This window comes from Falco punctatus (genome assembly GCF_963210335.1).
Source record: "Falco punctatus genome assembly, chromosome: 3".
NCBI lineage: Eukaryota > Metazoa > Chordata > Aves > Falconiformes > Falconidae > Falco > Falco punctatus.
The window spans coordinates 43,472,501-43,499,114 of record NC_137582.1 but is presented as its reverse complement, the minus strand read 5'-3'; the positions used below and the strand labels follow the sequence as shown (position 1 = coordinate 43,499,114).

Genomic DNA, 26,614 nt, shown 5'->3' with positions numbered 1-26,614 from the left:
CAGTCTGAGTACTAGGAGAACATTTTTTCGATCAATTTCTTAAAAGCAGCTTTGCATTTAGTTAGAGACAAGTCCCTTGTTTAAAAGCAGTGTGTGTGTGTGTGTGCATTAAAACACAGGACCTGAGCCTCTTAATGGTGTGGAGTGCACTGGAAATGTGGTTTTAAAATACATCTGTGCTAAGCTAGATGCTGCTGTGCAGGGGGCCATGCCCCTACATCACACTCCTCCTGGCTCTTCACTCCTACCGGTACTGATGCTCAGCTCTAGGGTAAGCCAGGAGAGTTCAGGGAGTTAAGCTGGCAGAAAATGAACCTTAGCCCCCCCACCCCCAAAAAAAAAAAAAAAAAAGTGGGACCAGCCAAACAGCACAGCTGGTACAAGGTGCAGGTATGTAACTGGTGATGGGAGTGCAACTTTTTGAGTCAGCCCACAGTTAGACCACATCATCTGTATCATAAAAACTCACCTACATGGTGTAAATCAGGATTATGCAAGAGATTAGTCAGATACTATATCATTCAAAAAGTATTTCATTTTAGAAAATCTAGTTTTAAAATATCACATAAAGATATTCTTTGAAATATATGTGTAACATTGAAATATATAACACATGTGGAATATATAACATATCTATGGAATATATATGTGGAACATATATAACATATTTTTGATATAAGACAGGCATAGCAGAATTTCTGGCAGAAATATGAGTTAGTTGGCATAAAGTGTTAGTGGTACAAAGTATATACTTAATTTTATGCATGTTCTTACATGCTTTGCTGAGTTGGGATTATGTAGAACACCCTCTAGTCATGTGTCAGAACATCAGTTAAATCTACATAAATCAATACCACATCAGCAGTTTTCTAGGTTAAACTGCATGAATAGAAGTTTCTAGACTACATTTTACAAGCGTAGACCTAAGAAAATAAGCAACTTTTATACTGTTTAGTCTCACCTTGGACTATGAATATTTGTTAATACAATTCTTTATGAAGCAGTTTCATTCCAAAATGTATAAATGTATAAAATCTGAATAAATATACTAGTTCGCAAAACTCAGTATACTAGTTTGCAAATTCAATTCTTGCAGTTCAAAACCTGCAAGACAGTGGGTTTTATAGAATATCAAAAACCAGGGAAAACCATGACATCTGCTTAGTTGTATGCAGGAGGTTTTAGTTATACACTCACAAAATAAGTAGAAAAAACACATTCTGCAGTACCTGTAATTTGTCAAAAAAGGCAAAAAGAGTGTAAAGCCTCTAGAGAAAGATCCTGATACTTCACTGCGGAACCCAAAGCTTTGAGAACCAATAGACCCAAGCAGCTTAATTTGGTGAAAGATTGCGTATATTGCTGCTGGTGTTGAATTGGATGATCTGTGTGCCAACTACACATCATTGCATCTGCAGCCAAGATAATCAATTCCTCAATAGTGGCAGAATTTACTTTAATTTGTTAGAAGTCAGAACTAATACTAATACACCCCAAGTCAATACAATTTGCATTGCAAGTGACTGGTTTATTGCAGGATATGGGAAAAAATATACAGCATGAAGCTATGCTTCCTAAACCACATATGAATTCAATGTATAATTGCTTTGTAATTCAGTTTTCAGATATATTTTTGTTTTCTTGTCCCTTTATTATGTCTATGTGCATGAATGTCCATCTGTGGAAACAATTGATGAAATAGATGAACAAAAAAAGATGAACAAATGTTCATCATGCAAACTTATTTATAATTGCCACTTATCAAATGTAGGAATAAACATTGTTTTGTATGTAATTCATAATACCTATAATACAAATTGTGTATGTAATCCATAACAATACATTAATTTAAACTGCATGTGACACTTAAATAACATGAAAAGAGGAAAAGGAAGAACTGGTGAAATCTGTTATTGCAAATTGTCTGTTTTGAATTGTGACCTCAAAAGCTGACAATGAAAGATGGCAAAGTCAGGTGCTTAGCACCAGCAGAGGAGATTTCGATATGAATGAACAGGAGTAGCACGTACTGACTGTTACCAAGTAATGCATAAAACGGATTCTGTTCTACTCTGATATGACATACATACTGCAGCAAGTAATTTCCCCTTTCTATGGTATAGGCTGCATGCACACACTAGAAGTCTTTATAACACTGCCACATTCCAGCCAGAGGCTGCTGGTGGCCAGTTTCTACTTGCTTTTGCTCGGCTTCCCAAGAAAAGCTTCACATCTCCAGGTTTGTGATTTTGGGAGAGAATAAACACATTACAGTGCAAATTTGGAGAGTTAGCTGTTATTCGGTATTCTAGTTTCCATTTGTTAGAACTGTACGAAGCTTTATGCATTAGCTGACACAGGGTTGACCTTGGCTGGGGACTGGTGGTGCAGCAGGGCAGCAGTAGCTCCCAAGGGACTGCACATGCCTTCTCAAGTAGCTTAGGTAGTCCGGAGCTAGGATACCACGGTTTGGGAACCCCTGTCTAGTATTTGTAAATTGTTTTGAAATAATATTTTGAGATAACATTAAACTTAAAGTTTGAAGAGCTGGTTTTCAAGGAAAGCAAGAAAGTAAAGTAGCTTGCTTCCCCTGAAGTGAATCATCTTCCCCCCAGATTTTGGAAAAACAACAACAACCCCCCTGTGGAATTTAATGTGAGTAAAAGCCATAAGGTTCCCCAGCCACATGGAGTAATGTATGGAAAAATGTATAAATAAGAGCTACAAATGATTGGGTGCTCATTTTCCGTCAGTCTCAATTGGGAGTTCTGTCACTGATTTATAGGGGGCTGGGATCTCACCTTCTGAATCAAAAGGACATTGAACATTATCTTGTAGGGTTTATAGCAGCCATACAATTCTTTATGGAATTCTGTATGATTTCCATAAAGTCCATAGGACTCTTTGATATAAATAAATGGCTTGTACTCAATTTTCCTGAACTAAGTAATATGACTTCTGCTAAGGCCTGTGAGTATATACCCCCAAAGATTGTTTCCTGGTAAAGCATAATTCTTCATTTATTAATAACAATTACCACTGAATTTTGTGGCCTGGATTTTCTATTGCAATCAATAGATACATCATAAGGTTGAAAAGCGCATGATGTTCTTTAGCAGGGAATAAATGCTAGCGCTCTATACCTTTACAATTATATTGACCTTATTATGGACAAATCAGGCAGCTTGGAAATAAACAACTACTAAGCAGTGGCCGTAATTTTAATACTGGTTTCTTGCTCGGAAAGACAGCCTGCAGTCTGTTGTTACAGCTGGCTAATTGAAGTTTGATCACACAGCTGGATCATGCACCAATGACCGCTCCGTGGCTTTGGCAAATCATTGCTGTTACACTAGCTTTTTTGTTTCTCAATCATAAGCAAATTAAAGCAGGCAGCTGCAAAATCATCAATAGGTTAAATTCATTAGCTGTTCTCCATATGAAATAAACAGGAAAATGAAGCTTTCCTTGGTCTTATAAAAGTTGGCAGGGAAACAAAGACATTTGTACACTCCTTTATTTTTGTAAGAGACTTGCCCGAAAGAAAAACCTCAGACATGTAATTTCCTTTTTTTTTCTTCCCCCTCCCCTGCTTAATGCTCTCAGTCAGAGGCCAATGCAGCACCCTCCCTCTAAGCGTAGAAAAAAAGGTGGTTTGGCAAGGGGTTATGCTATGTCTCTTTTGTGCGCATCGGGGCATGTTCTAGGGAGCCCGCACAAGCTGTTTCCACAGCGACAGGCCACATTCTGTATTTACAGTCTCCCATACGGGTAATTCATCTGCAGGAGAAGCCTTCGCCGAGCACTGTGGTTCCACAATCATTACCGCTGGCTCTGGGCCATGCCACATCACCCAGCAGTACAAATTTGATCTGGATCAGGTGTGGGCACATGATTACATTTTTGTCAAATTAGCAGAGCACTTCATGAGGATTTTATGCTGCCTGTCTGCTTTCATCCTGGTTGCAGAGGAACATGCGGTGCTGGAACCACAGAGGGTTAGGGCTGTGTGGGCAACCGATGCCTGTTGTAGCAGTCATCCTGCTGGGGCAAAGTTAGCCTGTCAAAGTTTTGTTTGAACAAATTGAATTGGCAGAGAGCATTTCAACTGGAACAGCACATCGTGTCGCACAAACCATAGCACTGTAAAGCTGACAGCAAAGCCTCCAAAATATTTAATATGCTGTCAAACATTGCCCTGTCCTATAGCCACAGACTAGTCTGGAGGAGTCTTAATTCTCCTAATCTGTGCCGTTTTCCACATAGTTTACTTGTGCTTCACACTTGTATGGTAGTCTGCCCCCTATATACTCTTTAAGCTGCAGTTTTGTGGTGAGCTGGAAACAGTGTAAGATTTAACTGATGCTGAAAAGGTGTGATGTCACCACTTCCATTGCATCAGCTCTAGTAACGATGCCAGTCACAGGGTGAGTCAGACTAGCAAGTTGATTTAGCTGAAAACTAAGAAAAAAAGATCAGTGAAAGTTTGGACCGCCCCTTTGCTGGCAGCCCTCAGATTGACTTGAGTCAACTGTAAGCCCACGGGTTTACTTTGAGTTTCAGCTCTGAGTATTTTCCAGCTGAAAAGTCTTGTTATAAGGGGGGGGAAAAACCCTAAGAACAATTGTGAAAAATGGTTAACAGCGAAGCTACTAGTTTTCTGAGATATTAGTCTGCTGAATTATTGGGAAATATTGCCAGTGGCTTTTTCTACACCTAGTGCATGGATAATAGCATTCATGTTTATGATTTTGCTTCTTTATCGGTGAAATATTTTTGCTAATTAAATACATTTTTAGGGTTTTTTTACTTTCTCCCAGTAAATGACATTCAGAAAAAAAAATATCTGAGACTTCTGTCTTCTCATCCCTTAATCTGTAATTCCCCTAGTCCTGGGATTGCTTATTGCTTTAATTCTTTGATTTTTAACTTGATCACTGAACAGACATTCCTTTCTCGATCTAGATAAGATAGTTACTCATCAGCACTTTACAAGAGTTTACCTTCTCAGCCATCAATTAAGTGAGCATTTCTATGGCAGGGTAATAAATCCTACATGAGGATTAATGAAGCTTTGAAAAGAAATGGCTACTGGCTGCCATCTCCCCTGCTGCATGCTCTCCCTCCTGGGAGCTATATAGGTGAGGAGCCAGCTTGTAGGAATTTGGGAGAGAATAGTTGGGGGGTAGGTGCAGAATGGAAATGAGGACTATGTTGGGGGTTTTAGGAAAGAGCCTGCTTAGACAAAGACTGCAGGAGATACCAAAGGGTGGTTGTTTAATGTGAAGGAGGAACCAGTGGAGAGAACTGTTAGGTACTGGAGAAAGCTTGTACCTGCTGGGGAGGACTGAAAGCAGCTGTTGATTCCCAAGGAGCAAGTACCGAGAAGATGTGGTACTGCTGTTTCCTAATCTGTTTCTAGTAAAATAACCTGAGAAATAGGTCAAAGCACTTACTATACTATTCAAGCTAATATTCCTCATTCTTGGCTGTAGCTGATTAGGCTGTGCTCAAAGAAATAACCCTGCTAGCAGAACTGTGAGTTTCTTAACTTACAATAAGAAGTGGTAGAATACAGTCTTAAAGTGCTACAGCTGTTTGCAAAATAAATTACCAAGGCACTACCTAAATAAGGGATTAGGAGACTCTTTCTTCACTTTTACTTGAAGTCCTAGATAACTCACTTCTAACTTGTCAAAGCTGTATAAACTAAGGACTTCCTATTCTTTGCTTTTCAGAAAGAAACTGAAATTAAAGCCAGAGAGATTATTATGATTTACATCATACTTATGGCTACCTCCATGACCCACTTTATATTAGGGACAATAGAAGAACTTTCTTGTAAACCACAGATGAAAATAAGATTTCCAGTGTTCCACTGACTATCTCATTTAAAAAGTTAAGTATAGCACTATTGCTGAAAAAAAATAATTAAGTCTCTAATTTAATTCTGAGGGAAAAAATGTTTATATCATGTCACTTAAGCAGTCCACCAAACCTTTGAATTGGTTTTACTGGAATGACCTAGGAAGGTAAAGTTCTGGATTGCTTCTCTGTGTCAAACTGACCATGTAAATGCATGAGCAACTTGGATATGCAGCTGACTGTTCATTTAAGGTTCATACTTCCTGAGTTTGCTACTTTTTTCCAATACTGCAGTTGTTGAAAGATATTAAAAACTCAACATATATTTAAATTGAGATATTCTATGTGAATAGTAACAGAAGGTCACAATATGTTCAGAGAATTCAAATATATGAATGTTCTCTTATGAATACTTCTTGTATAGATGGAGTTGCAGATGGGTTACCAGATGGAATACCTTCCTTCCAATATAGTTATATGTATTTAAAAACGGATGCAATGCAATCATATTATTTAAATCAATTCTGTTATTACTTTTGAAGCCATAATGACAGTAGCTATTCTGTAACAGAGAAATGCGGCAAAAGGAATGTAATTTCTTGCCGCAGAATTGTTGGGCTTGTGTGAGATCTAAAAAGGCTCACGCTGAAGAAAGGACCTTAAACCAATACTCTCTTCTTTAGAAGACTGAGTATCTCACAGGTGGCATGCAGTATAGTTCAGACAGGGCACTAGATATCCAGGAGCATGTGAAGCAGAACTGGCTAAAAAGAAATTACAAGAACAATATTTTGGGACATAGCTGCCTCAGAAGTACTCTTCCCTTCTTAACAAAAATCAGTCCCTGTGCCAGAGCCAGGGGTCCAGCATATCTTAGCAGCAGCATCCTCTTCCACTTGCTTAGTCTTTTGCCCTTTGATTAGCTTGCTCAGCTGGGTGTTATGAATGTTGACATCACCATAGCACGTTAAAAAATTAAACAAAAGGTAGATCCTGCCCAAAGAGTGAAAAAACAGCACACACTGCCGCTGTATACACTCTTTATTGTTGTACATACTCTCTCATTTCGTCAGTCTACTGCACTTTACTCATATCCTCATGTTTTACTTGGGTTGGGTCATCTTTTTCAGACTGCCATTCATGTGCCTGTGAAAAGTCGTCAGCTAGCAAGAGCTCTTGTTTCAGTCTGCTCAGCTGCCTTCTTTCTCTGGTCACTTCTGGTCAGTCACCAATATAAATTCCAACATCCTCACTAATGTTCTTACCACCTGTTTGGCAGAACAAGGCACAGTAATTAGTGATAATAGTAATCACACTAGGAAAGTTTTGGTGAAAGGAAGCAGGGCCACTTAGAGCTGGTTGCCCAGGGCCATGTCCAGGCGGCTTTTGAAGACTCGAGGATGGAGACTCTACCACATCCCTGGGCAACTGATGCCACCGCTCGGTCACCCTCACAGTGAAAAAGTGTTCCCTGATGTTCAGGGGGAACAACCTGTGTTTCAGTTTGTGTCGGTCGCCTCTGGTCCTGCACTGGAGACTGGCTCCATCCTCTTCATTCCCTCCCTTCAGGAATTTATATATATAGATAAGATCTGAGCCTTCTCATCTCCAGTTCTCTCAGCCTTTCCTCATCAGCCCTTTAATCACCTTCCTAACCCTTTGTTGGACTCTCCTCAGTATGCCCATCTCTCCTGTGTACTGGGGAGCCCAGAGCTGGACACAGCATTCCAGGTGCGGCCTCACCAGTGCTGAGCAGAGGGGCAGGGTCACCTCCCTCCACCTGCCGGCTTTACTAAAGCATGTCAGCAAGATAATTTATTTCAGTCCACAAATTCCTCTGAGTAAAATCAGAGATTTTCTTTCCTTGTCACTATAGGAAGATAGAGTCAGAAGCCGTAGGTTCTCCATGAAGGTCAGGAGTGCTCTATCTGACCATTTGTGTCTCCTACATGCTTTGATGATGTCATTATTAACTCTGCCAGCTTCAACAAACTAAGAAAGCAATTCAGCTTTTAAAAATTGTCTTTCCTTGCCTTGGAAGCTAGAAATTCACACCATGGTTGAGCAATGATGCCAGTCCTTTCATGCATGTCTGTCTTTCAGCTCCAGGCTCTTAGTTCCTGAACTTGCTATGAGCCAGGAAAAGGAGGGAGTGGTAGGAGTAAGGACTGGAGTGACTCAGAGTTCTTCAACCCTTAGCTCTGGTTGTGTGTAACTGGAGGCTTCTGAAGCAGCCCCAGACCTCCTGCTCTGTCTGGCCCATATTTCAAATCTTTTACAGGCTGATACGCAACTTTGCATTTCCAGACATGTTCTGATTTGTCTGTTTTGAAATGTATGCAACATATAAATGAAATGTAAAGTGTAAGTAAGACTTTTTAGATATAAGTTCCTTTGGGACTAGGACTGTCTTTTCGTTTTGCATCTGGCACAGTGGTGTTGTGGTGCACTATCAGTTGTTATGATACAAAAAATAAAAATCAATTAGAAGAGTGAACAGGTATTAAATGCTATGTTTTATTCTTCTAAATTACGTAGCTCATCTGATGAAAGAGTTATGACAATTTATTAAAGTCTGAGTCTTTGAAAGATTTATTAGAATTTGCTTAGGATATAGAATCCTCAAAGGAAAAAACTAGGTTTGCAAAGAGTGTGTTCCTTCAAACAAAACAAGAGTGCTTGTAAGAAGCAGCGCAGGTTACAGAGCAGCGTTGGCTCAGCACAGCAGAGGGAGCTGTATTCACACAGAAATGCAAGTCTAGGTCTGCGACGGGATTGTAGAACAGTGCTGCTTTCTACGTGACAGGATGTATACCCGTACAGAGGATTTGGGCAAACCCAAAGTGATTTTATTTTCTTCCTTTTATATTTTTTCCCTTTAATTTCTTCTAACCATTAAAAAGTGTATTTTTGTTTTGGTTTGCTTTGCGAGAATGGTAAAGGCATTTCAAAAACTGAGATCAAGCAAGTTGATTGAATAATCTGGTTTATTGTGTTCATACAATGTAATAGAATTAGCTGTACCTACCCTCTTGTTAATGTCCTGGGAAAGGTATTTTGACTTCTCATAACTATGAAAAACACATTTTGGGTTGAAATGTGGCTTGCCTTGTCCCCATCCAAAGCTGAAATTTAAGGGAATGTTTGAAATTAAAGAATATACCTAAGAACAAGAGAAATGTTAGAATCACATACTTCACCTTAAAAAAGCATCCACCTAACAAATTTTTATATCAGCTGTCACACTGTTGCTTCCTTTTTCATAAATACTTGTTTTATATGATTGTAATTAGTTACACTTTTTTTTAAAAAAAAACAATGCTGATTTTTAATTCCAATCTTGCAGTAGAATCCAAGAACAAACTCACTGACTCTTGCCAAAGTGGACTTTACTGGGTTACGGAACTCCGTGAATCCATTTGCAGGACTACATAAAGCTTTACTGGTGTCCATGGCAAGATTTGGGTAGTGGGGCATTGTAGGGAGGCTTCTGTGGGAGGGTGTCAGGGACTGGGTACAGCTGGCTCCACCACAGACCCACCGCAGGACACAGATAAGCCCATCAGCCAAGCTGGTAGCACCTCTGGGGAAACACACTTAATGGCACTGCATGGCAGTGAGGAAAGGGAAAAGTATGAGAAACAGCCCTGTGAACGCCTAGGTCAGAGAAGAAGGAGGAGAAGTAGGAGATGCTTCAGGCACTGGAGCAGATTCCCTTGCAGCCTGTGGTAAGGACCATGGTGGAGCAGGTATTTCCATTCAGTGTGTGGAAAGGGCCATGGTGGAGCAGGTATTTTGCTGCATCCCATCCACCCCATGCCAGAGAAGGTGGATATTTCCTAAAGGAGCTGTGGTCCATGGAGAGGAGCCCACGCAGGAGGCAGGAGCCGGTTCTCCTGACAGGAAATGTGGCCTGTGGAGGATTCCCACAGGAGCAGTTTGTGAAGGACTACAGCCTGTGGGAAGGACCCATGCTGGAGCAGGAGAAAAGTGTGAGGAGGAAGGAGCAGCAGGGAGGAGCTGTTGTGATCTCACCACAACCCACCATTCCCAATCCACCCTGTGCCACTCAGGGGTGAGAGGTAGACAAGCTGGAAATGAAGGAACGAATCTGAGTCTGGAAACAGGGTGATAAGGGGAAGGTGTTGGTTTAGGTTTTGTCTTTGTTTCTCACCATCCAAATCTATTTTAATTGGCAATAAATTAAGTTAGTTTTCTCCATATTGAGTCTGGTTTGCCCATGACAGTAATTCATAAGTGATCTGCCTATATTTATCTTGACCTATGAGTTTTTCATCTTACTTTCTTGCCCTGTTCTGTTGAGGAGGGGAAGTGAGAGTGGCTGGCTAGGGGTCTGGCAGCCAGCCAAGGTCAATTTACTACAAAAACATGTATTTTGGAATTGGATGATCTGGGAAGTGAACTTTTTGAGTTCAAAGGATGAATTATTTTGTTCTAGGGATGACATATGAAGAGCAATTGGTTTTTTAAGTCTCTGGCATTTACAGTTTTTTCTTTTCCAAATGGAAAAGAATGGCTCTCCAGACTTTTTCATGGTATAAGTTAGAGGAGAAGCTCCATCAGAATAAAAGAAGACACCCTACATCTTCTATTTTGATATAAAAGTTTACAAGAACTCAAGAGTCCTAAAAGGACTTCTTCAGTTAATCTCGTTCTGGAAGAGACTACATAGTAAACCTAATCCATGGCTGGTCTCAGAGAAGTGAACTTTAGAGCAAGACTGTTGCCTCTTTGAACAAATGTAATGTATTTGTGGGGGGAAAAAGACAAACTCAAGATCCCATCAAGAGTAAAGCACAGAAGAACAACTAACTAAATACTAAATACATAGTCGTCCCATATTTTTTGGTGTCATTAACTCTCGGATATATCAGCCTTTAGGCTTATGAATATTTTATTTGCTCTTTCATAGATCTTCCTGAGAGATAACCAATTGGATACTGGACAAACAAACAAAAGGAGTAATCAGACTCCACTGACCTGTTTAACCTTGACTGAGAAGGATGAAAAGCAGCAGCCACTTTCTGTGGCTTCTTTCCTTTTGGATTATATCGGCATAAAAACATCAAGACATTGAACTGATAATGTTGTGAGTTTATACATGCCAGGCTGTGGTCCATCACTTTTTGAAGCAGGTATGTTATTGGAATTACCTTGCCCTATTTTTCAGCACAAAGCAAAATGAATTATGGGTATTGTAGAAAAAAAGGCATATTATTACAACCACTGAATAAGGTAGTTAAACCTGGATAGTATAAAATTTGTGCAGAAACAGATGAAGTTAACTGAGGTTCCATCCTCTTAGGAGATGTGGAATTGTTATCAGAATTCAGATTGTCTTTTAATATGTTTTATTGTCATTCAAGGAAGGAAACTATTTTCTTGACTCTGTTCTACTGGAACAAAAATATGTAGATTGAAGATAGGATTCTAATGTAATTTCAGCCATCAGCAATGTATCTAGTACTCAAATTGTAACTCTTATATCTTCCTTAATAAAGAGAACATAACTTTTTCTACAAAAGTGTCATCTCATTGTACTTTTTCTATTTTATAGGACTGCTTTAAATAAGTGAGAAATAATTTTAAATCCTTAGACCTTCAAGGTGATTAATCACTAGAAGACTGAATAGGCTAATGAGTTAAAATTTCCATATCTGACTAGGTTATTAGCATTATTTTATAAGAAAGTAAAATTTACATGACTTTTTAGTTCTTCAGAATAAAAGCCATCGTAACTTTAATTTTGTTTTATGCTTCAGGGTTGCCATGTATCTTATCAGCATTATGTAATGGAATTTTAAAATAATGCTGTGTAACTGTGAGTTCACACGGTTGCCTACCATTATCTTGTACATTAACAGGCTTGATGTGCCTAGCATGATGCTGGTGTGATCGGGATAGATCCCAGGATTATGTTAAATGTGCTCTGGACATACCATTGTTAACAAGTAGCATTGTAACTACTGTAGGTGGTAAAGTAATATCTAGATGCTTATATATAATATAATTCTTAATTGTTAATTTAGAAACAAAAGTTTAGTCCATTTAGTTGATGGTTTGTGTACAACACTTAAAAATACAAAGGAATTTCTTTTTCAGCAGATCACAAAACCCTAAATTGTGTGTTAGCTTATTAGAAAAAGAAAACATTAAAGTAAATATGAATAAATTTAGGTCTTTTAGTAAATCAGATACTATGTCCCAGAATTACTCAGTGGATTGTATTTCTGTGTGTACTTACATGGTATTCGTTTTTCTTTTTGGTACTGAACAGAGCTGAAGAACTTTAAAGTTTTATGTGGCTGGTTCTGAACCAAAATGTGGCCTAGTAAATAATATATGAATAATGGCAAGATATCATTTCTAACTCAGCAGAGTGGGTAGTCTTATCTAACAGAACAACTTCTCAGAAATTTTTTTTATGGCTGGGCTTTCAGCTCACTTTTAGGCTTTTGCTGTGGTCACTTCTCAGCATTTGGAGAAGGGTATAACATAGAAATAAGGAGGCTATGGTGAGAGATTTGTTGCGGCAAGTCTGCCATCAAAGAGCTACAGCTTTATCTTATGAATGATAGGTATCCATGTCTGGTGTTTTAAATTATGGTTTATATGAGTTTCTTCATGTCATTGCCTAGCATAGCTAGGTCTGGTTTAAAAATGTTTGGTTCTTCAAATCCAGAAAGATGAACTATGAACTGTGAAAAGCGGAGAATCACTTGTTTGTCTGCCTTGCTTCTGTGATGAAGGAAGGAATAAACGATAGATCTGAAGAGGACTAAATCTGTCAGCCTGTGTTTAGCCTTTATTTGCACCATACTGTAAGGGCATTTTGTTAAACTTATCGGAAGCTCATGAATTCAGCCGAAAGTCTTGTGTATCAAGTAAGATGGGACCTTGACTGATGTCAGTATTTCCCACATAAGTTTGCAATAAACAATTACTTTTATAATACTGAGGTCAATTCTTGCTATCTGGCCTTTTGCCCACATCCAGATTCATTCTATATGAGTTGAGAATGCAGTCATCCTGAGCCCACTGTAGAGGTAATACAGAGAAAGTGCTTGGTCAGCTGTCCTCTGAGCATGTACCTCTGTCTGCTGGCAATATAAAGAGCCTAGTTTGACTAAGCTTCAAATTTAATCACTCAACTTAGGCACCTAAAAATGATTAGGCTGAATCTGAGACCTTGTGTTGAGAAAGCAGTAACTCACCACTGTGTTGTATTAGGTTATACAAAGAGGTAAAAAGCTCTTATCCCACTGCAAGAAGCCAATACAAATGGTACAATTACAAATGGTAGAATTATTCTTCCAAGACTTAGAAAAAGTAGATGCAAACAAACACAAATAAAACTAGGTGGAAATACTATGTGCAAGCATTAATGCTGCAGGAAATTTAGCCGTTCATTGCAGTGAGAGCAACATTAAGTCTTTAATATGAATGGTGATACCTAACACAAGAAGTTCTGTTTTATGGTTTTTGCTTTTCCATTTTCTCAAATAATTATAAAAAATCTTAAGGGACAGAGGATAATTTAGAGAAAATTTTATTCTAGTTTCACTTTAATGTATTTTTAACCTTTCACTACCTGATTAAAATCTAATAAAACAAACAATAACAAATACTATCCATATATACTTGCAGTCCCTGCAATTTTAAATTCTGTTCTACATTACCAGCTTTGGTAATGCACTGCTAACATGGCTGAACAAAGGCAACGTGCTTTGTCAACATCAGGGGAAGCATTATATGAAATCCTGGCTCTGGAGAAAGGAGCAACACGTGATGAGATTAAGAAGTCCTACAGGTATGTAAAATGTGTTTTGCAGCATGTCTAAAAATGCTTGTGTGTCTGGCATGATTATGGTGGTAAAACCTTTTGAGTTACCTGCATTGTAACATTCATTGTTACAGGGTTTTTTTGTGCCATGAGCCTGAAAAGAATCTGAGATGATGCACTGTGAATCTACTGATTTCATGCCACAAGCAATCTCTGTGCCTCATATAAAATGTTTTATTCTAGCTGAATGAGAGGTTAAACTGTTAGGATAAAATAGCACAGACTATGCTTGTGAAGTGCAGTCTTCAAATACTGCACCCAGTTCTTGTGTTAACATTTTTTCCTGAAGTATGTTGAAAAGTAAAGTCAATGCAGAAAAGTGCTATAATAACAATTCATAAACTAGAGAAAGAGACATAAGGAGTTTGACCAGTTTTTCTTGTCATAAAGAAGATGACAGATTATTTTATTATAGTGTGTAATATATTTGACAAGGAAAAATGCTAGGTGTGACACTGTTCCTCACTTTATGAAAGTAGGCATAAAAAAACCCAATACTTGGAATCCAAAAGCAATTTGAGCTGAAAAAAAGGTACATGGTTTTAACAGTGACCATAACCAACCACTGAAACATAATGGCACAGGAAATGGGAGGTTGTCTATTGAAAAAGAAGAGAGGACTTTAAGATAATTTTTACTTAAATGCAAGTTTATGGTGTATAGTATTTTATTGTTGAAATGTAACGAGACCTAGAAGTAAGACTAGAAGATTTTATGGTTCATTTTGCTTTTAAGTCTGTTCTGCTGCTATTGAAAGAGAAAGAACTTTAAATGTCATGAGTGAAACAGATGTTCTTGACATCAAACCATGCCTGACACATACTTGCAGGTTTAATGAATATGGTAAAATTTTTATTGCAGCATCATTCTGAGTGTTGGTGGTCACACTGTATTACCAGCTGTATTGCTTTTTGTATCAAATGTAAGAATATTTTTGAACTGAAAAAGTGATTATGAAGTAGATCTACTTGTATCATTGTTTAGCTTAAACTTTGCTGGGACTCTGTCCTCTGTGTTTTTGAAGAAATTGCATCTCTCTCACCTTCTGTTCCTAAAGGCATATATGCTATGGAGGCAGAAGTAGTGGATGTTCAAACTCTTCACACACTGAAAGGAAAACTGTTGACATCTCATGGTTCTGTTGTCTTTAAAATTATAACACTGGGGGATAAACTTACTACAGTATCAAATTCAGTCATGACTTGTACCTTCTCTGTCCTTGTAGTATAGACTGGCTGCAGAAACAATCTTCGGTATCAAACCTCATGTTTTCCTGTTGCTTTTACATTTCATTTTCTGGAAAAGAGGCCTAATTTAATCCTCAAAGGAAAAAGTTGCCATGGAAGAATGTAGAATGGAATTAATTTTATCTAATGCTAAACATTAATATGGATGATTTACAGAGTGATCTATGGTAAAACAGACAGTGGTGCTTTATCCATCTTTATTAGTAATTACAGAAAAAAAAGGCTATTTCTGACTAAAGTGGAAATGTCAGAGGGATTCAATTTTAATGGAGTAGCTGTAAATATTTGCAAGATAAAATGATGAGTCAGGCTCATAGATTTTCTTTAATTATCTTTTAATTTATGCTAATCCAAAAATCTGCTGCTGAACTGGTATTCTGCAGTACAAGGTATAAAAGCAGTGATACTTGATTCTGAGTTTCCTGCCGCTATTAATTAAGTCAGTATTAATCATACTACCAGAGCCCAGGGCAAAATTTTCTTTTTAATAAACATGACAGAAATACCTTTCTGTGCTTTTATTTGGAGTTTGGCAAAATCAAATTTATCAAGGACTAAACCCAACAGGCTTCTAATCAGCAGAATTTCAAAAGAGACCTGTTTATCTCCATTACTATATAAAAGTGATATTTTGAAATATTTTTCGTGTACTAACTTAAGCTTTTCAGTCTGACAGTGAAGTAATATGCAGAGACACCAAATTTCTTATGTTTTCTTCAGAAGTTTGAAGACATCCAGTTTGATAGAGTATTTACACAAAAATAATTACGTTGACACCTCTGTGACCAAGAAGACATTAGAGATTGAGAATTTGATTGACAATGTGTGCAGTACTCTCAATGCCATTTAATGCTTACCAAACAAAAAATTATAATCATTCAAATATACCTATGATGATGGACTGTGCAACTCCTGATACAGCCCAGGACGATATATCCTGTGAACATGCTATGATATTCCCAAAGCCCCGAGAAGACAGAGGCCCCCAGAAAAGGTCCTTGTCTCCAGGTTAGGAGAATGAAAAGCTTTGGAGAATGCGGGCATCGATCCCGCTGCCTCTCGCATGCTAAGCGAGCGCTCTACCACTTGAGCTAATTCCCCAGCCCATGGCCTCTGACTGAGGTCCTCTCCCCTCCCAGGCACCCACCCGTGGCCCGGGCTGCCCCGCACCCAAAGCCTGGGCCTGCCGCTGGCCTCACTCTCACACCACCAACAACGCACCCGCTCTTTGCCTTGCCGGAGGTGACCCCTGAAAAACACAGCGCCTCAGGACCACCATGCCCTGGCCCAGGCTTCACCGCAGGCAGCCTTGGCTGGTCCTCTGCCCCACCGGTGGCAAGAGCTCCAGCCTTGGAACACCATCAAGGGCAGCCGCCCCCACCATCCCCTGGCCCAGGCTTCACCGCAGGCAGCCTTGGCTGGTCCTCTGCCCCACCGGTGGCAAGAGCTCCAGCCTTGGCACACCATCAAGGGCAGCCGCCCCCACCATCCCCTGGCCCAGGCTTCACCGCAGGCAGCCTTGGCTGGTCGTCTTCCCCACCGGTGGCAAGAGCTCCAGCCTGGGCACACCTTCAAGGGCAGCCGCCAGGGCAGGGCCAAGAGATAGAGGTGCCACAGGGTCTGGGCCAGAGCCAAAAGGGCACTCCTTCGAGCCGGAGTCGAACCAGCGACCTAAGGATGGCCGTGCAAGGGAGCCTACAGTCCTCCGCTCTACCAGCTGAGCTATCGAAGGAAGCATGGGGCCCTGCCCAGAACCTCTGCCCATCACACACCCATCCACAACTTCCCTATTCACAGCGCAATGTGATGCCTCTATTCCAACATCCTACTTCATCAACAACCTCAGCTCCAGCATCACGCTACCTTGCTCCAACCTTTAGTACCTGAAATCGTGCAAACCCCAAACCAGAAAATCTCCGCAAGTTCCTTGGGCGTCCTCTTCTACACCTCTTCCCTTGATTCAGAGTCACAGCCCAGTCCTCTGGTCAAGCACCAGATAAATGGGCAACCATTCAGCTACTACTCCGTAACATTCTCCTAGCAGCTGGAAGGTCATGCGTAAGCCCTTTGATCCTCTCTTTCTCCGAGCTGAACATGCCCACTTTCCTCAGTACATCCGCACATATAAACCCCTCCATTCCCAGAGCTGTTTGGTGGCCCTGCACTGAGCTTGCTCCATTTCATTGATGTCTCCGCTCCACGGGGGAGCTCAAAGCTGGACATAGTACTGCAGATGACTTTTGACAACAGTCAAAGAGGGAGAAGATCAAGTCTTCTCTTAAACCTGCCAGTCCTGCTCTTGATATAGCCCAGGGTGGCATCCTCCTCTGTAAAGCCTGGGCACACCATGATCTCCCCACAGCCCCCAGAAAAGGTCCCTGTTGTCCAGGTAAGGAGAATGAAAAGCGTTGGAGAATGCGGGCATCGATCCCGCTGCCTCTCGCATGCTAAGCGAGCGCTCTACCACTTGAGCTAATTCCCCAGCCCATGGCCTCTGACTGAGGTCCTCTCCCCTCCCAGGCACCCACCCGTGGCCCGGGCTGCCCCGCACCCAAAGCCTGGGCCTGCCGCTGGCCTCACTCTCACACCACCAACAACGCACCCGCTCTTTGCCTTGCCGGAGGTGACCCCTGAAAAACACAGCGCCTCAGGACCACCATGCCCTGGCCCAGGCTTCACCGCAGGCAGCCTTGGCTGGTCGTCTGCCCCACCGGTGGCAAGAGCTCCAGCCTGGGCACACCTTCAAGGGCAGCCGCCCGGGCAGGGCCAAGAGATAGAGGTGCCACAGGGTCTGGGCCAGAGCCAAAAGGGCACTCCTTCGAGCCGGAGTCGAACCAGCGACCTAAGGATGGCCGTGCAAGGGAGCCTACAGTCCTCCGCTCTACCAGCTGAGCTATCGAAGGAAGCATGGGGCCTTCACACCTCACACACTCATCACAGCCTCATAAAGACGTTCACTTCTCACACCACTCCCGCATACATGCATGACTCTCCTCACAGCAGGAATAAAGAACCACTTGCCTTAGAGCACATTGCCCGCAGCCTCTCACGCCCGTGGCACCAGTCCAGGGCAGACACAGCCATGGCAGCTCACTCCAAGCCAGTGTCCAGAACAGAAGGCACTAGCATCCTGGTGAGGCAGGCACAACTCCATGGCAGAAAATCACTGCATAGGCCAGCGTGGTGACCACGCCCAGTGAGCGCCAGGCAGGTCCAGGCTGCCAAGACAGGGTTGAGGTCAGGACAGAACACCTGTCTGCATCTCAGCGTCTCGATCAAGCCTTGCTGTGGCTGGACATCTCTGTGGCTCTGGCCATGGCTCAGCTAGTGACCAGGACTCCTACTGCATTGCTCAAAAAGAGAGTGAAGGCCCACAGCTGAAAGCTAATAGAGCTCCTGGACCCCATGCGTGAAGTTGAATGCCCCACGTGAGGATGCTCAGGGCCATTCGGGCCTGTTAGGGAACTCAGGACCCACACGAGACGTAATGGCAGCCATGCAAGGGAGCCGGCATTCCACTGCTCGACCAGCAGAGCTACTGATGGACCGCCAGGGCCCTCTCCCAGCTCTGCCTCCCTGACAGAGTTCTCAAAGCAATCAGCTTGAATGAGGCCCAAGGGCATCTCTTCACAAACCTCCCCATCCAAGCACCCCAATCCCAGGGAATGCAGCAGCTTGCTGAAGGCTTCAGCCAGTCAGCCCATGCCAGTCTCCAAACATGGAGACTGCACAGCCCCGCGGGCACCCTTCGTCTCCTGCCTGGCTGTCCTGAGGGAAGAATCAACTGAACCTGTCCCGCTTCTGTTCTGGCCTGTTGTTTCTCAGTCCTCCACCAATCATCACAGTAAAAGACCTTAACCATCGAACCAGTGAAAGGTGCTGCCCATCTCCCCCCAAACCCTCTCTCCTCCAGGCTCTGGACAAGCCCGCATTCACTGGCACCTCCTCACAGGGCAAACGCGCCTGCTCCCAAGTGTCCCAGTGGCCTTGTTCTGAGGTCGCTGCTCTTGGTCAATGTCTGTCTCCTACAGAGAGGCCCAAAGCTGGGCACGCTATTCTAGATGCCATCAGCCATGTTTCAAGTAAAAGCAGAGACTGTGTCCCTTGATCCAGACACTGTGCTGCCCTTGGTGCAGCCCTGGATTGCTCTCCTCTTCTGTGCAGCTCAGGTGCAAGGTGAGCTCCCCACAGCCCATGGAGGACCCGGGACCCAAGCCAAGGTCCCTGTTGTCCAGGTAAGGAGAATGAAAAGCATTGGAGAATGCGGGCATCGATCCCGCTGCCTCTCACATGCTAAGCGAGCGCTCTACCACTTGAGCTAATTCCCCAGCCCATGGCCTCTGACTGAGGTCCTCTCCCCTCCCAGGCACCCACCCGTGGCCCGGGCTGCCCCGCACCCAAAGCCTGGGCCTGCCGCTGGCCTCACTCTCACACCACCAACAACGCACCCGCTCTTTGCCTTGCCGGAGGTGACCCCTGAAAAACACAGCGCCTCAGGACCACCATGCCCTGGCCCAGGCTTCACCACAGGCAGCCTTGGGTGGTCCTCTACCCCACTGGTGGCAAGAGCTCCAGCCTGGGCACACCATCAAGGGCAGCCGCCCCCACCATCCCCTGACCCAGGCTTCACCGCAGGCAGCCTTGGCTGGTTGTCTTCCCCACCGGTGGCAAGAGCTCCAGTCTGGGCACACCATCAAGGGCAGCCACCCCCACCATCCCCTGGCCCAGGCTTCACCGCAGGCAGCCTTGGCTGGTTGTCTTCCCCACCGGTGGCAAGAGCTCCAGCCTGGGCACACCATCAAGGGCAGCCGCCAGGGCAGGGCCAAGAGATAGAGGTGCCACAGGGTCTGGGCCAGAGCCAAAAGGGCACTCCTTCGAGCCGGAGTCGAACCAGCGACCTAAGGATGGCCGTGCAAGGGAGCCTACAGTCCTCCGCTCTACCAGCTGAGCTATCGAAGGAAGCATGGGGCCCTGCCCAGAACCTCTGCCCATCACACACCCATCCACAACTTCCCTATTCACAGCGCAATGTGATGCCTCTATTCCAACATCCTACTTCATCAACAACCTCAGCTCCAGCATCACGCTACCTTGCTCCAACCTTTAGTACCTGAAATCGTGCAAACCCCAAACCAGAAAATCTCCGCAAGTTCCTTGGGCGTCATCTTCTGCAGCTCTTCCCTTGATTCAGAGTCACAGCCCAGTCCTCTGGTCAAGCACCAGATAAATGGGCAACCATTCAGCTACTACTCCGTAACATTCTCCTAGCAGCTGGAAGGTCATGCGTAAGCCCTTTGATCCTCTCTTTCTCCGAGCTGAACATGCCCACTTTCCTCAGTACATCCGCACATATAAACCCCTCCATTCCCAGAGCTGTTTGGTGGCCCTGCACTGAGCTTGCTCCATTTCATTGATGTCTCCGCTCCACGGGGGAGCTCAAAGCTGGACATAGTACTGCAGATGACTTTTGACAACAGTCAAAGAGGGAGAAGATCAAGTCTTCTCTTAAACCTGCCAGTCCTGCTCTTGATATAGCCCAGGGTGGCATCCTCCTCTGTAAAGCCTGGGCACACCATGATCTCCCCACAGCCCCCAGAAAAGGTCCCTGTTGTCCAGGTAAGGAGAATGAAAAGCGTTGGAGAATGCGGGCATCGATCCCGCTGCCTCTCGCATGCTAAGCGAGCGCTCTACCACTTGAGCTAATTCCCCAGCCCATGGCCTCTGACTGAGGTCCTCTCCCCTCCCAGGCACCCACCCGTGGCCCGGGCTGCCCCGCACCCAAAGCCTGGGCCTGCCGCTGGCCTCACTCTCACACCACCAACAACGCACCCGCTCTTTGCCTTGCCGGAGGTGACCCCTGAAAAACACAGCGCCTCAGGACCACCATCCCCTGGCCCAGGCTTCACCGCAGGCAGCCTTGGCTGGTCATCTGCCCCACCGGTGGCAAGAGCTCCAGCCTGGGCACACCATCAAGGGCAGCCGCCCGGGCCGGGCCAAGAGATAGAGGTGCCACAGGGTCTGGGCCAGAGCCAAAAGGGCACTCCTTCGAGCCGGAGTCGAACCAGCGACCTAAGGATGGCCGTGCAAGGGAGCCTACAGTCCTCCGCTCTACCAGCTGAGCTATCGAAGGAAGCATGGGACCTTCACACCTCACACACCCATCACAGCCTCATAAAGACGTTCACTTCTCACACCACTCCCGCATACATGCATGACTCTCCTCACAGCAGGAATAAAGAACCACTTGCCTTAGAGCACATTGCCCGCAGCCTCTCACGCCCGTGGCACCAGTCCAGGGCAGACACAGCCATGGCAGCTCACTCCAAGCCAGTGTCCAGAACAGAAGGCACTAGCATCCTGGTGAGGCAGGCACAACTCCATGGCAGAAAATCACTGCATAGGCCAGCGTGGTGACCACGCCCAGTGAGCGCCAGGCAGGTCCAGGCTGCCAAGACAGGGTTGAGGTCAGGACAGAACACCTGTCTGCATCTCAGCGTCTCGATCAAGCCTTGCTGTGGCTGGACATCTCTGTGGCTCTGGCCATGGCTCAGCTAGTGACCAGGACTCCTACTGCATTGCTCAAAAAGAGAGTGAAGGCCCACAGCTGAAAGCTAATAGAGCTCCTGGACCCCATGCGTGAAGTTGAATGCCCCACGTGAGGATGCTCAGGGCCATTCGGGCCTGTTAGGGAACTCAGGGCCCACACGAGACGTAATGGCAGCCATGCAAGGGAGCCGGCATTCCACTGCTCGACCAGCAGAGCTACTGATGGACCGCCAGGGCCCTCTCCCAGCTCTGCCTCCTGACAGAGTTCTCAAAGCAATCAGCTTGAATGAGGCCCAAGGGCATCTCTTCACAAACCTCCCCATCCAAGCACCCCAATCCCAGGGAATGCAGCAGCTTGCTGAAGGCTTCAGCCAGTCAGCCCATGCCAGTCTCCAAGCATGGAGACTGCACAGCCCCGCGGGCACCCTTCGTCTCCTGCCTGGCTGTCCTGAGGGAAGAATCAACTGAACCTGTCCCGCTTCTGTTCTGGCCTGTTGTTTCTCAGTCCTCCACCAATCATCACAGTAAAAGACCTTAACCATCGAACCAGTGAAAGGTGCTGCCCATCTCCCCCCAAACCCTCTCTCCTCCAGGCTCTGGACAAGCCCGCATTCACTGGCACCTCCTCACAGGGCAAACGCGCCTGCTCCCAAGTGTCCCAGTGGCCTTGTTCTGAGGTCGCTGCTCTTGGTCAATGTCTGTCTCCTACAGAGAGGCCCAAAGCTGGGCACGCTATTCTAGATGCCGTCAGCCATGTTTCAAGTAAAAGCAGAGACTGTGTCCCTCGATCCAGACACTGTGCTGCCCTTGGTGCAGCCCTGGATTGCTCTCCTCTTCTGTGCAGCTCAGGTGCAAGGTGAGCTCCCCACAGCCCATGGAGGACCCGGGACCCAAGCCAAGGTCCCTGTTGTCCAGGTAAGGAGAATGAAAAGCATTGGAGAATGCGGGCATCGATCCCGCTGCCTCTCGCATGCTAAGCGAGCGCTCTACCACTTGAGCTAATTCCCCAGCCCATGGCCTCTGACTGAGGTCCTCTCCCCTCCCAGGCACCCACCCGTGGCCCGGGCTGCCCCGCACCCAAAGCCTGGGCCTGCCGCTGGCCTCACTCTCACACCACCAACAACGCACCCGCTCTTTGCCTTGCCGGAGGTGACCCCTGAAAAACACAGCACCTCAGGACCACCATCCCCTGGCCCCGGCTTCACCGCAGGCAGCCTTGGCTGGTCCTCTGCCCCACCGGTGGCAAGAGCTCCAGCCTTGGCACACCATCAAGGGCAGCCACCCCCACCATCGCCTGGCCCAGGCTTCACCGCAGGCAGCCTTGGCTGGTCGTCTGCCCCACCGGTGGCAAGAGCTCCAGCCTGGGCACACCATCAAGGGCAGCCGCCAGGGCAGGGCCAAGAGATAGAGGTGCCACAGGGTCTGGGCCAGAGCCAAAAGGGCACTCCTTCGAGCCGGAGTCGAACCAGCGACCTAAGGATGGCCGTGCAAGGGAGCCTACAGTCCTCCGCTCTACCAGCTGAGCTATCGAAGGAAGCATGGGGCCTTCACACCTCACACACTCATCACAGCCTCATAAAGACGTTCACTTCTCACACCACTCCCGCATACATGCATGACTCTCCTCACAGCAGGAAAAAAGAACCACTTGCCTTAGAGCACATTGCCCACAGCCTCTCACGCCCGTGGCACCAGTCCAGGGCAGACACAGCCATGGCAGCTCACTCCAAGCCAGTGTCCAGAACAGAAGGCACTAGCATCCTGGTGAGGCAGGCACAACTCCATGGCAGAAAATCACTGCATAGGCCAGCGTGGTGACCACGCCCAGTGAGCGCCAGGCAGGTCCAGGCTGCCAAGACAGGGTTGAGGTCAGGACAGAACACCTGTCTGCATCTCAGCATCTGGATCAAGCCTTGCTGTGGCTGGACATCTCTGTGGCTCTGGCCATGGCTCAGCTAGTGACCAGGACTCCTACTGCATTGCTCGAAAAGAGAGTGAAGGCCCACAGCTGAAAGCTAATAGAGCTCCTGGACCCCATGCGTGAAGTTGAATGCCCCACGTGAGGATGCTCAGGGCCATTCGGGCCTGTTAGGGAACTCAGGGCCCACACGAGACGTAATGGCAGCCATGCAAGGGAGCCGGCATTCCACTGCTCGACCAGCAGAGCTACTGATGGACCGCCAGGGCCCTCTCCCAGCTCTGCCTCCTGACAGAGTTCTCAAAGCAATCAGCTTGAATGAGGCCCAAGGGCATCTCTTCACAAACCTCCCCATCCAAGCACCCCAATCCCAGGGAATGCAGCAGCTTGCTGAAGGCTTCAGCCAGTCAGCCCATGCCAGTCTCCAAACATGGAGACTGCACAGCCCCGCGGGCACCCTTCGTCTCCTGCCTGGCTGTCCTGAGGGAAGAATCAACTGAACCTGTCCCGCTTCTGTTCTGGCCTGTTGTTTCTCAGTCCTCCACCAATCATCACAGTAAAAGACCTTAACCATCGAACCAGTGAAAGGTGCTGCCCATCTCCCCCCAAACCCTCTCTCCTCCAGGCTCTGGACAAGCCCGCATTCACTGGCACCTCCTCACAGGGCAAACGCGCCTGCTCCCAAGTGTCCCAGTGGCCTTGTTCTGAGGTCGCTGCTCTTGGTCAATGTCTGTCTCCTACAGAGAGGCCCAAAGCTGGGCACGCTATTCTAGATGCCATCAGCCATGTTTCAAGTAAAAGCAGAGACTGTGTCCCTTGATCCAGACACTGTGCTGCCCTTGGTGCAGCCCTGGATTGCTCTCCTCTTCTGTGCAGCTCAGGTGCAAGGTGAGCTCCCCACAGCCCATGGAGGACCCGGGACCCAAGCCAAGGTCCCTGTTGTCCAGGTAAGGAGAATGAAAAGCATTGGAGAATGCGGGCATCGATCCCGCTGCCTCTCGCATGCTAAGCGAGCGCTCTACCACTTGAGCTAATTCCCCAGCCCATGGCCTCTGACTGAGGTCCTCTCCCCTCCCAGGCACCCACCCGTGGCCCGGGCTGCCCCGCACCCAAAGCCTGGGCCTGCCGCTGGCCTCACTCTCACACCACCAACAACGCACCCGCTCTTTGCCTTGCCGGAGGTGACCCCTGAAAAACACAGCGCCTCAGGACCACCATGCCCTGGCCCAGGCTTCACCACAGGCAGCCTTGGGTGGTCCTCTACCCCACTGGTGGCAAGAGCTCCAGCCTGGGCACACCATCAAGGGCAGCCGCCCCCACCATCCCCTGACCCAGGCTTCACCGCAGGCAGCCTTGGCTGGTTGTCTTCCCCACCGGTGGCAAGAGCTCCAGTCTGGGCACACCATCAAGGGCAGCCACCCCCACCATCCCCTGGCCCAGGCTTCACCGCAGGCAGCCTTGGCTGGTTGTCTTCCCCACCGGTGGCAAGAGCTCCAGCCTGGGCACACCATCAAGGGCAGCCGCCAGGGCAGGGCCAAGAGATAGAGGTGCCACAGGGTCTGGGCCAGAGCCAAAAGGGCACTCCTTCGAGCCGGAGTCGAACCAGCAACCTAAGGATGGCCGTGCAAGGGAGCCTACAGTCCTCCGCTCTACCAGCTGAGCTATCGAAGGAAGCATGGGGCCCTGCCCAGAACCTCTGCCCATCACACACCCATCCACAACTTCCCTATTCACAGCGCAATGTGATGCCTCTATTCCAACATCCTACTTCATCAACAACCTCAGCTCCAGCATCACGCTACCTTGCTCCAACCTTTAGTACCTGAAATCGTGCAAACCCCAAACCAGAAAATCTCCGCAAGTTCCTTGGGCGTCATCTTCTGCAGCTCTTCCCTTGATTCAGAGTCACAGCCCAGTCCTCTGGTCAAGCACCAGATAAATGGGCAACCATTCAGCTACTACTCCGTAACATTCTCCTAGCAGCTGGAAGGTCATGCGTAAGCCCTTTGATCCTCTCTTTCTCCGAGCTGAACATGCCCACTTTCCTCAGTACATCCGCACATATAAACCCCTCCATTCCCAGAGCTGTTTGGTGGCCCTGCACTGAGCTTGCTCCATTTCATTGATGTCTCCGCTCCACGGGGGAGCTCAAAGCTGGACATAGTACTGCAGATGACTTTTGACAACAGTCAAAGAGGGAGAAGATCAAGTCTTCTCTTAAACCTGCCAGTCCTGCTCTTGATATAGCCCAGGGTGGCATCCTCCTCTGTAAAGCCTGGGCACACCATGATCTCCCCACAGCCCCCAGAAAAGGTCCCTGTTGTCCAGGTAAGGAGAATGAAAAGCGTTGGAGAATGCGGGCATCGATCCCGCTGCCTCTCGCATGCTAAGCGAGCGCTCTACCACTTGAGCTAATTCCCCAGCCCATGGCCTCTGACTGAGGTCCTCTCCCCTCCCAGGCACCCACCCGTGGCCCGGGCTGCCCCGCACCCAAAGCCTGGGCCTGCCGCTGGCCTCACTCTCACACCACCAACAACGCACCCGCTCTTTGCCTTGCCGGAGGTGACCCCTGAAAAACACAGCGCCTCAGGACCACCATCCCCTGGCCCAGGCTTCACCGCAGGCAGCCTTGGCTGGTCATCTGCCCCACCGGTGGCAAGAGCTCCAGCCTGGGCACACCTTCAAGGGCAGCCGCCCGGGCCGGGCCAAGAGATAGAGGTGCCACAGGGTCTGGGCCAGAGCCAAAAGGGCACTCCTTCGAGCCGGAGTCGAACCAGCGACCTAAGGATGGCCGTGCAAGGGAGCCTACAGTCCTCCGCTCTACCAGCTGAGCTATCGAAGGAAGCATGGGACCTTCACACCTCACACACCCATCACAGCCTCATAAAGACGTTCACTTCTCACACCACTCCCGCATACATGCATGACTCTCCTCACAGCAGGAAAAAAGAACCACTTGCCTTAGAGCACATTGCCCACAGCCTCTCACGCCCGTGGCACCAGTCCAGGGCAGACACAGCCATGGCAGCTCACTCCAAGCCAGTGTCCAGAACAGAAGGCACTAGCATCCTGGTGAGGCAGGCACAACTCCATGGCAGAAAATCACTGCATAGGCCAGCGTGGTGACCACGCCCAGTGAGCGCCAGGCAGGTCCAGGCTGCCAAGACAGGGTTG

The 26,614-nt window shown here is 46.5% G+C and overlaps 1 protein-coding gene across 2 annotated transcripts in view; it reads left to right on the top strand.

The window, feature by feature from the left end:
* Positions 1-344: 344 nt before the first annotated feature.
* The window catches only part of DNAJC5B (DnaJ heat shock protein family (Hsp40) member C5 beta), a 45,694-nt gene continuing 19,424 nt past the window's right edge, over positions 345-26,614 (top strand). The window contains exons 1-2 of one of the 2 annotated variants that reach the window (XM_080380473.1): positions 345-11,021; positions 13,569-13,696. In XM_080380473.1, the coding sequence (XP_080236599.1) occupies positions 13,590-13,696 (107 nt within the window). In that variant the 5' untranslated portion in view covers positions 345-11,021; positions 13,569-13,589. Of the gene's footprint in view, positions 11,022-13,533; positions 13,697-26,614 lie in introns of both variants that reach the window. The other variant, XM_080380472.1, reaches the window with a different exon arrangement.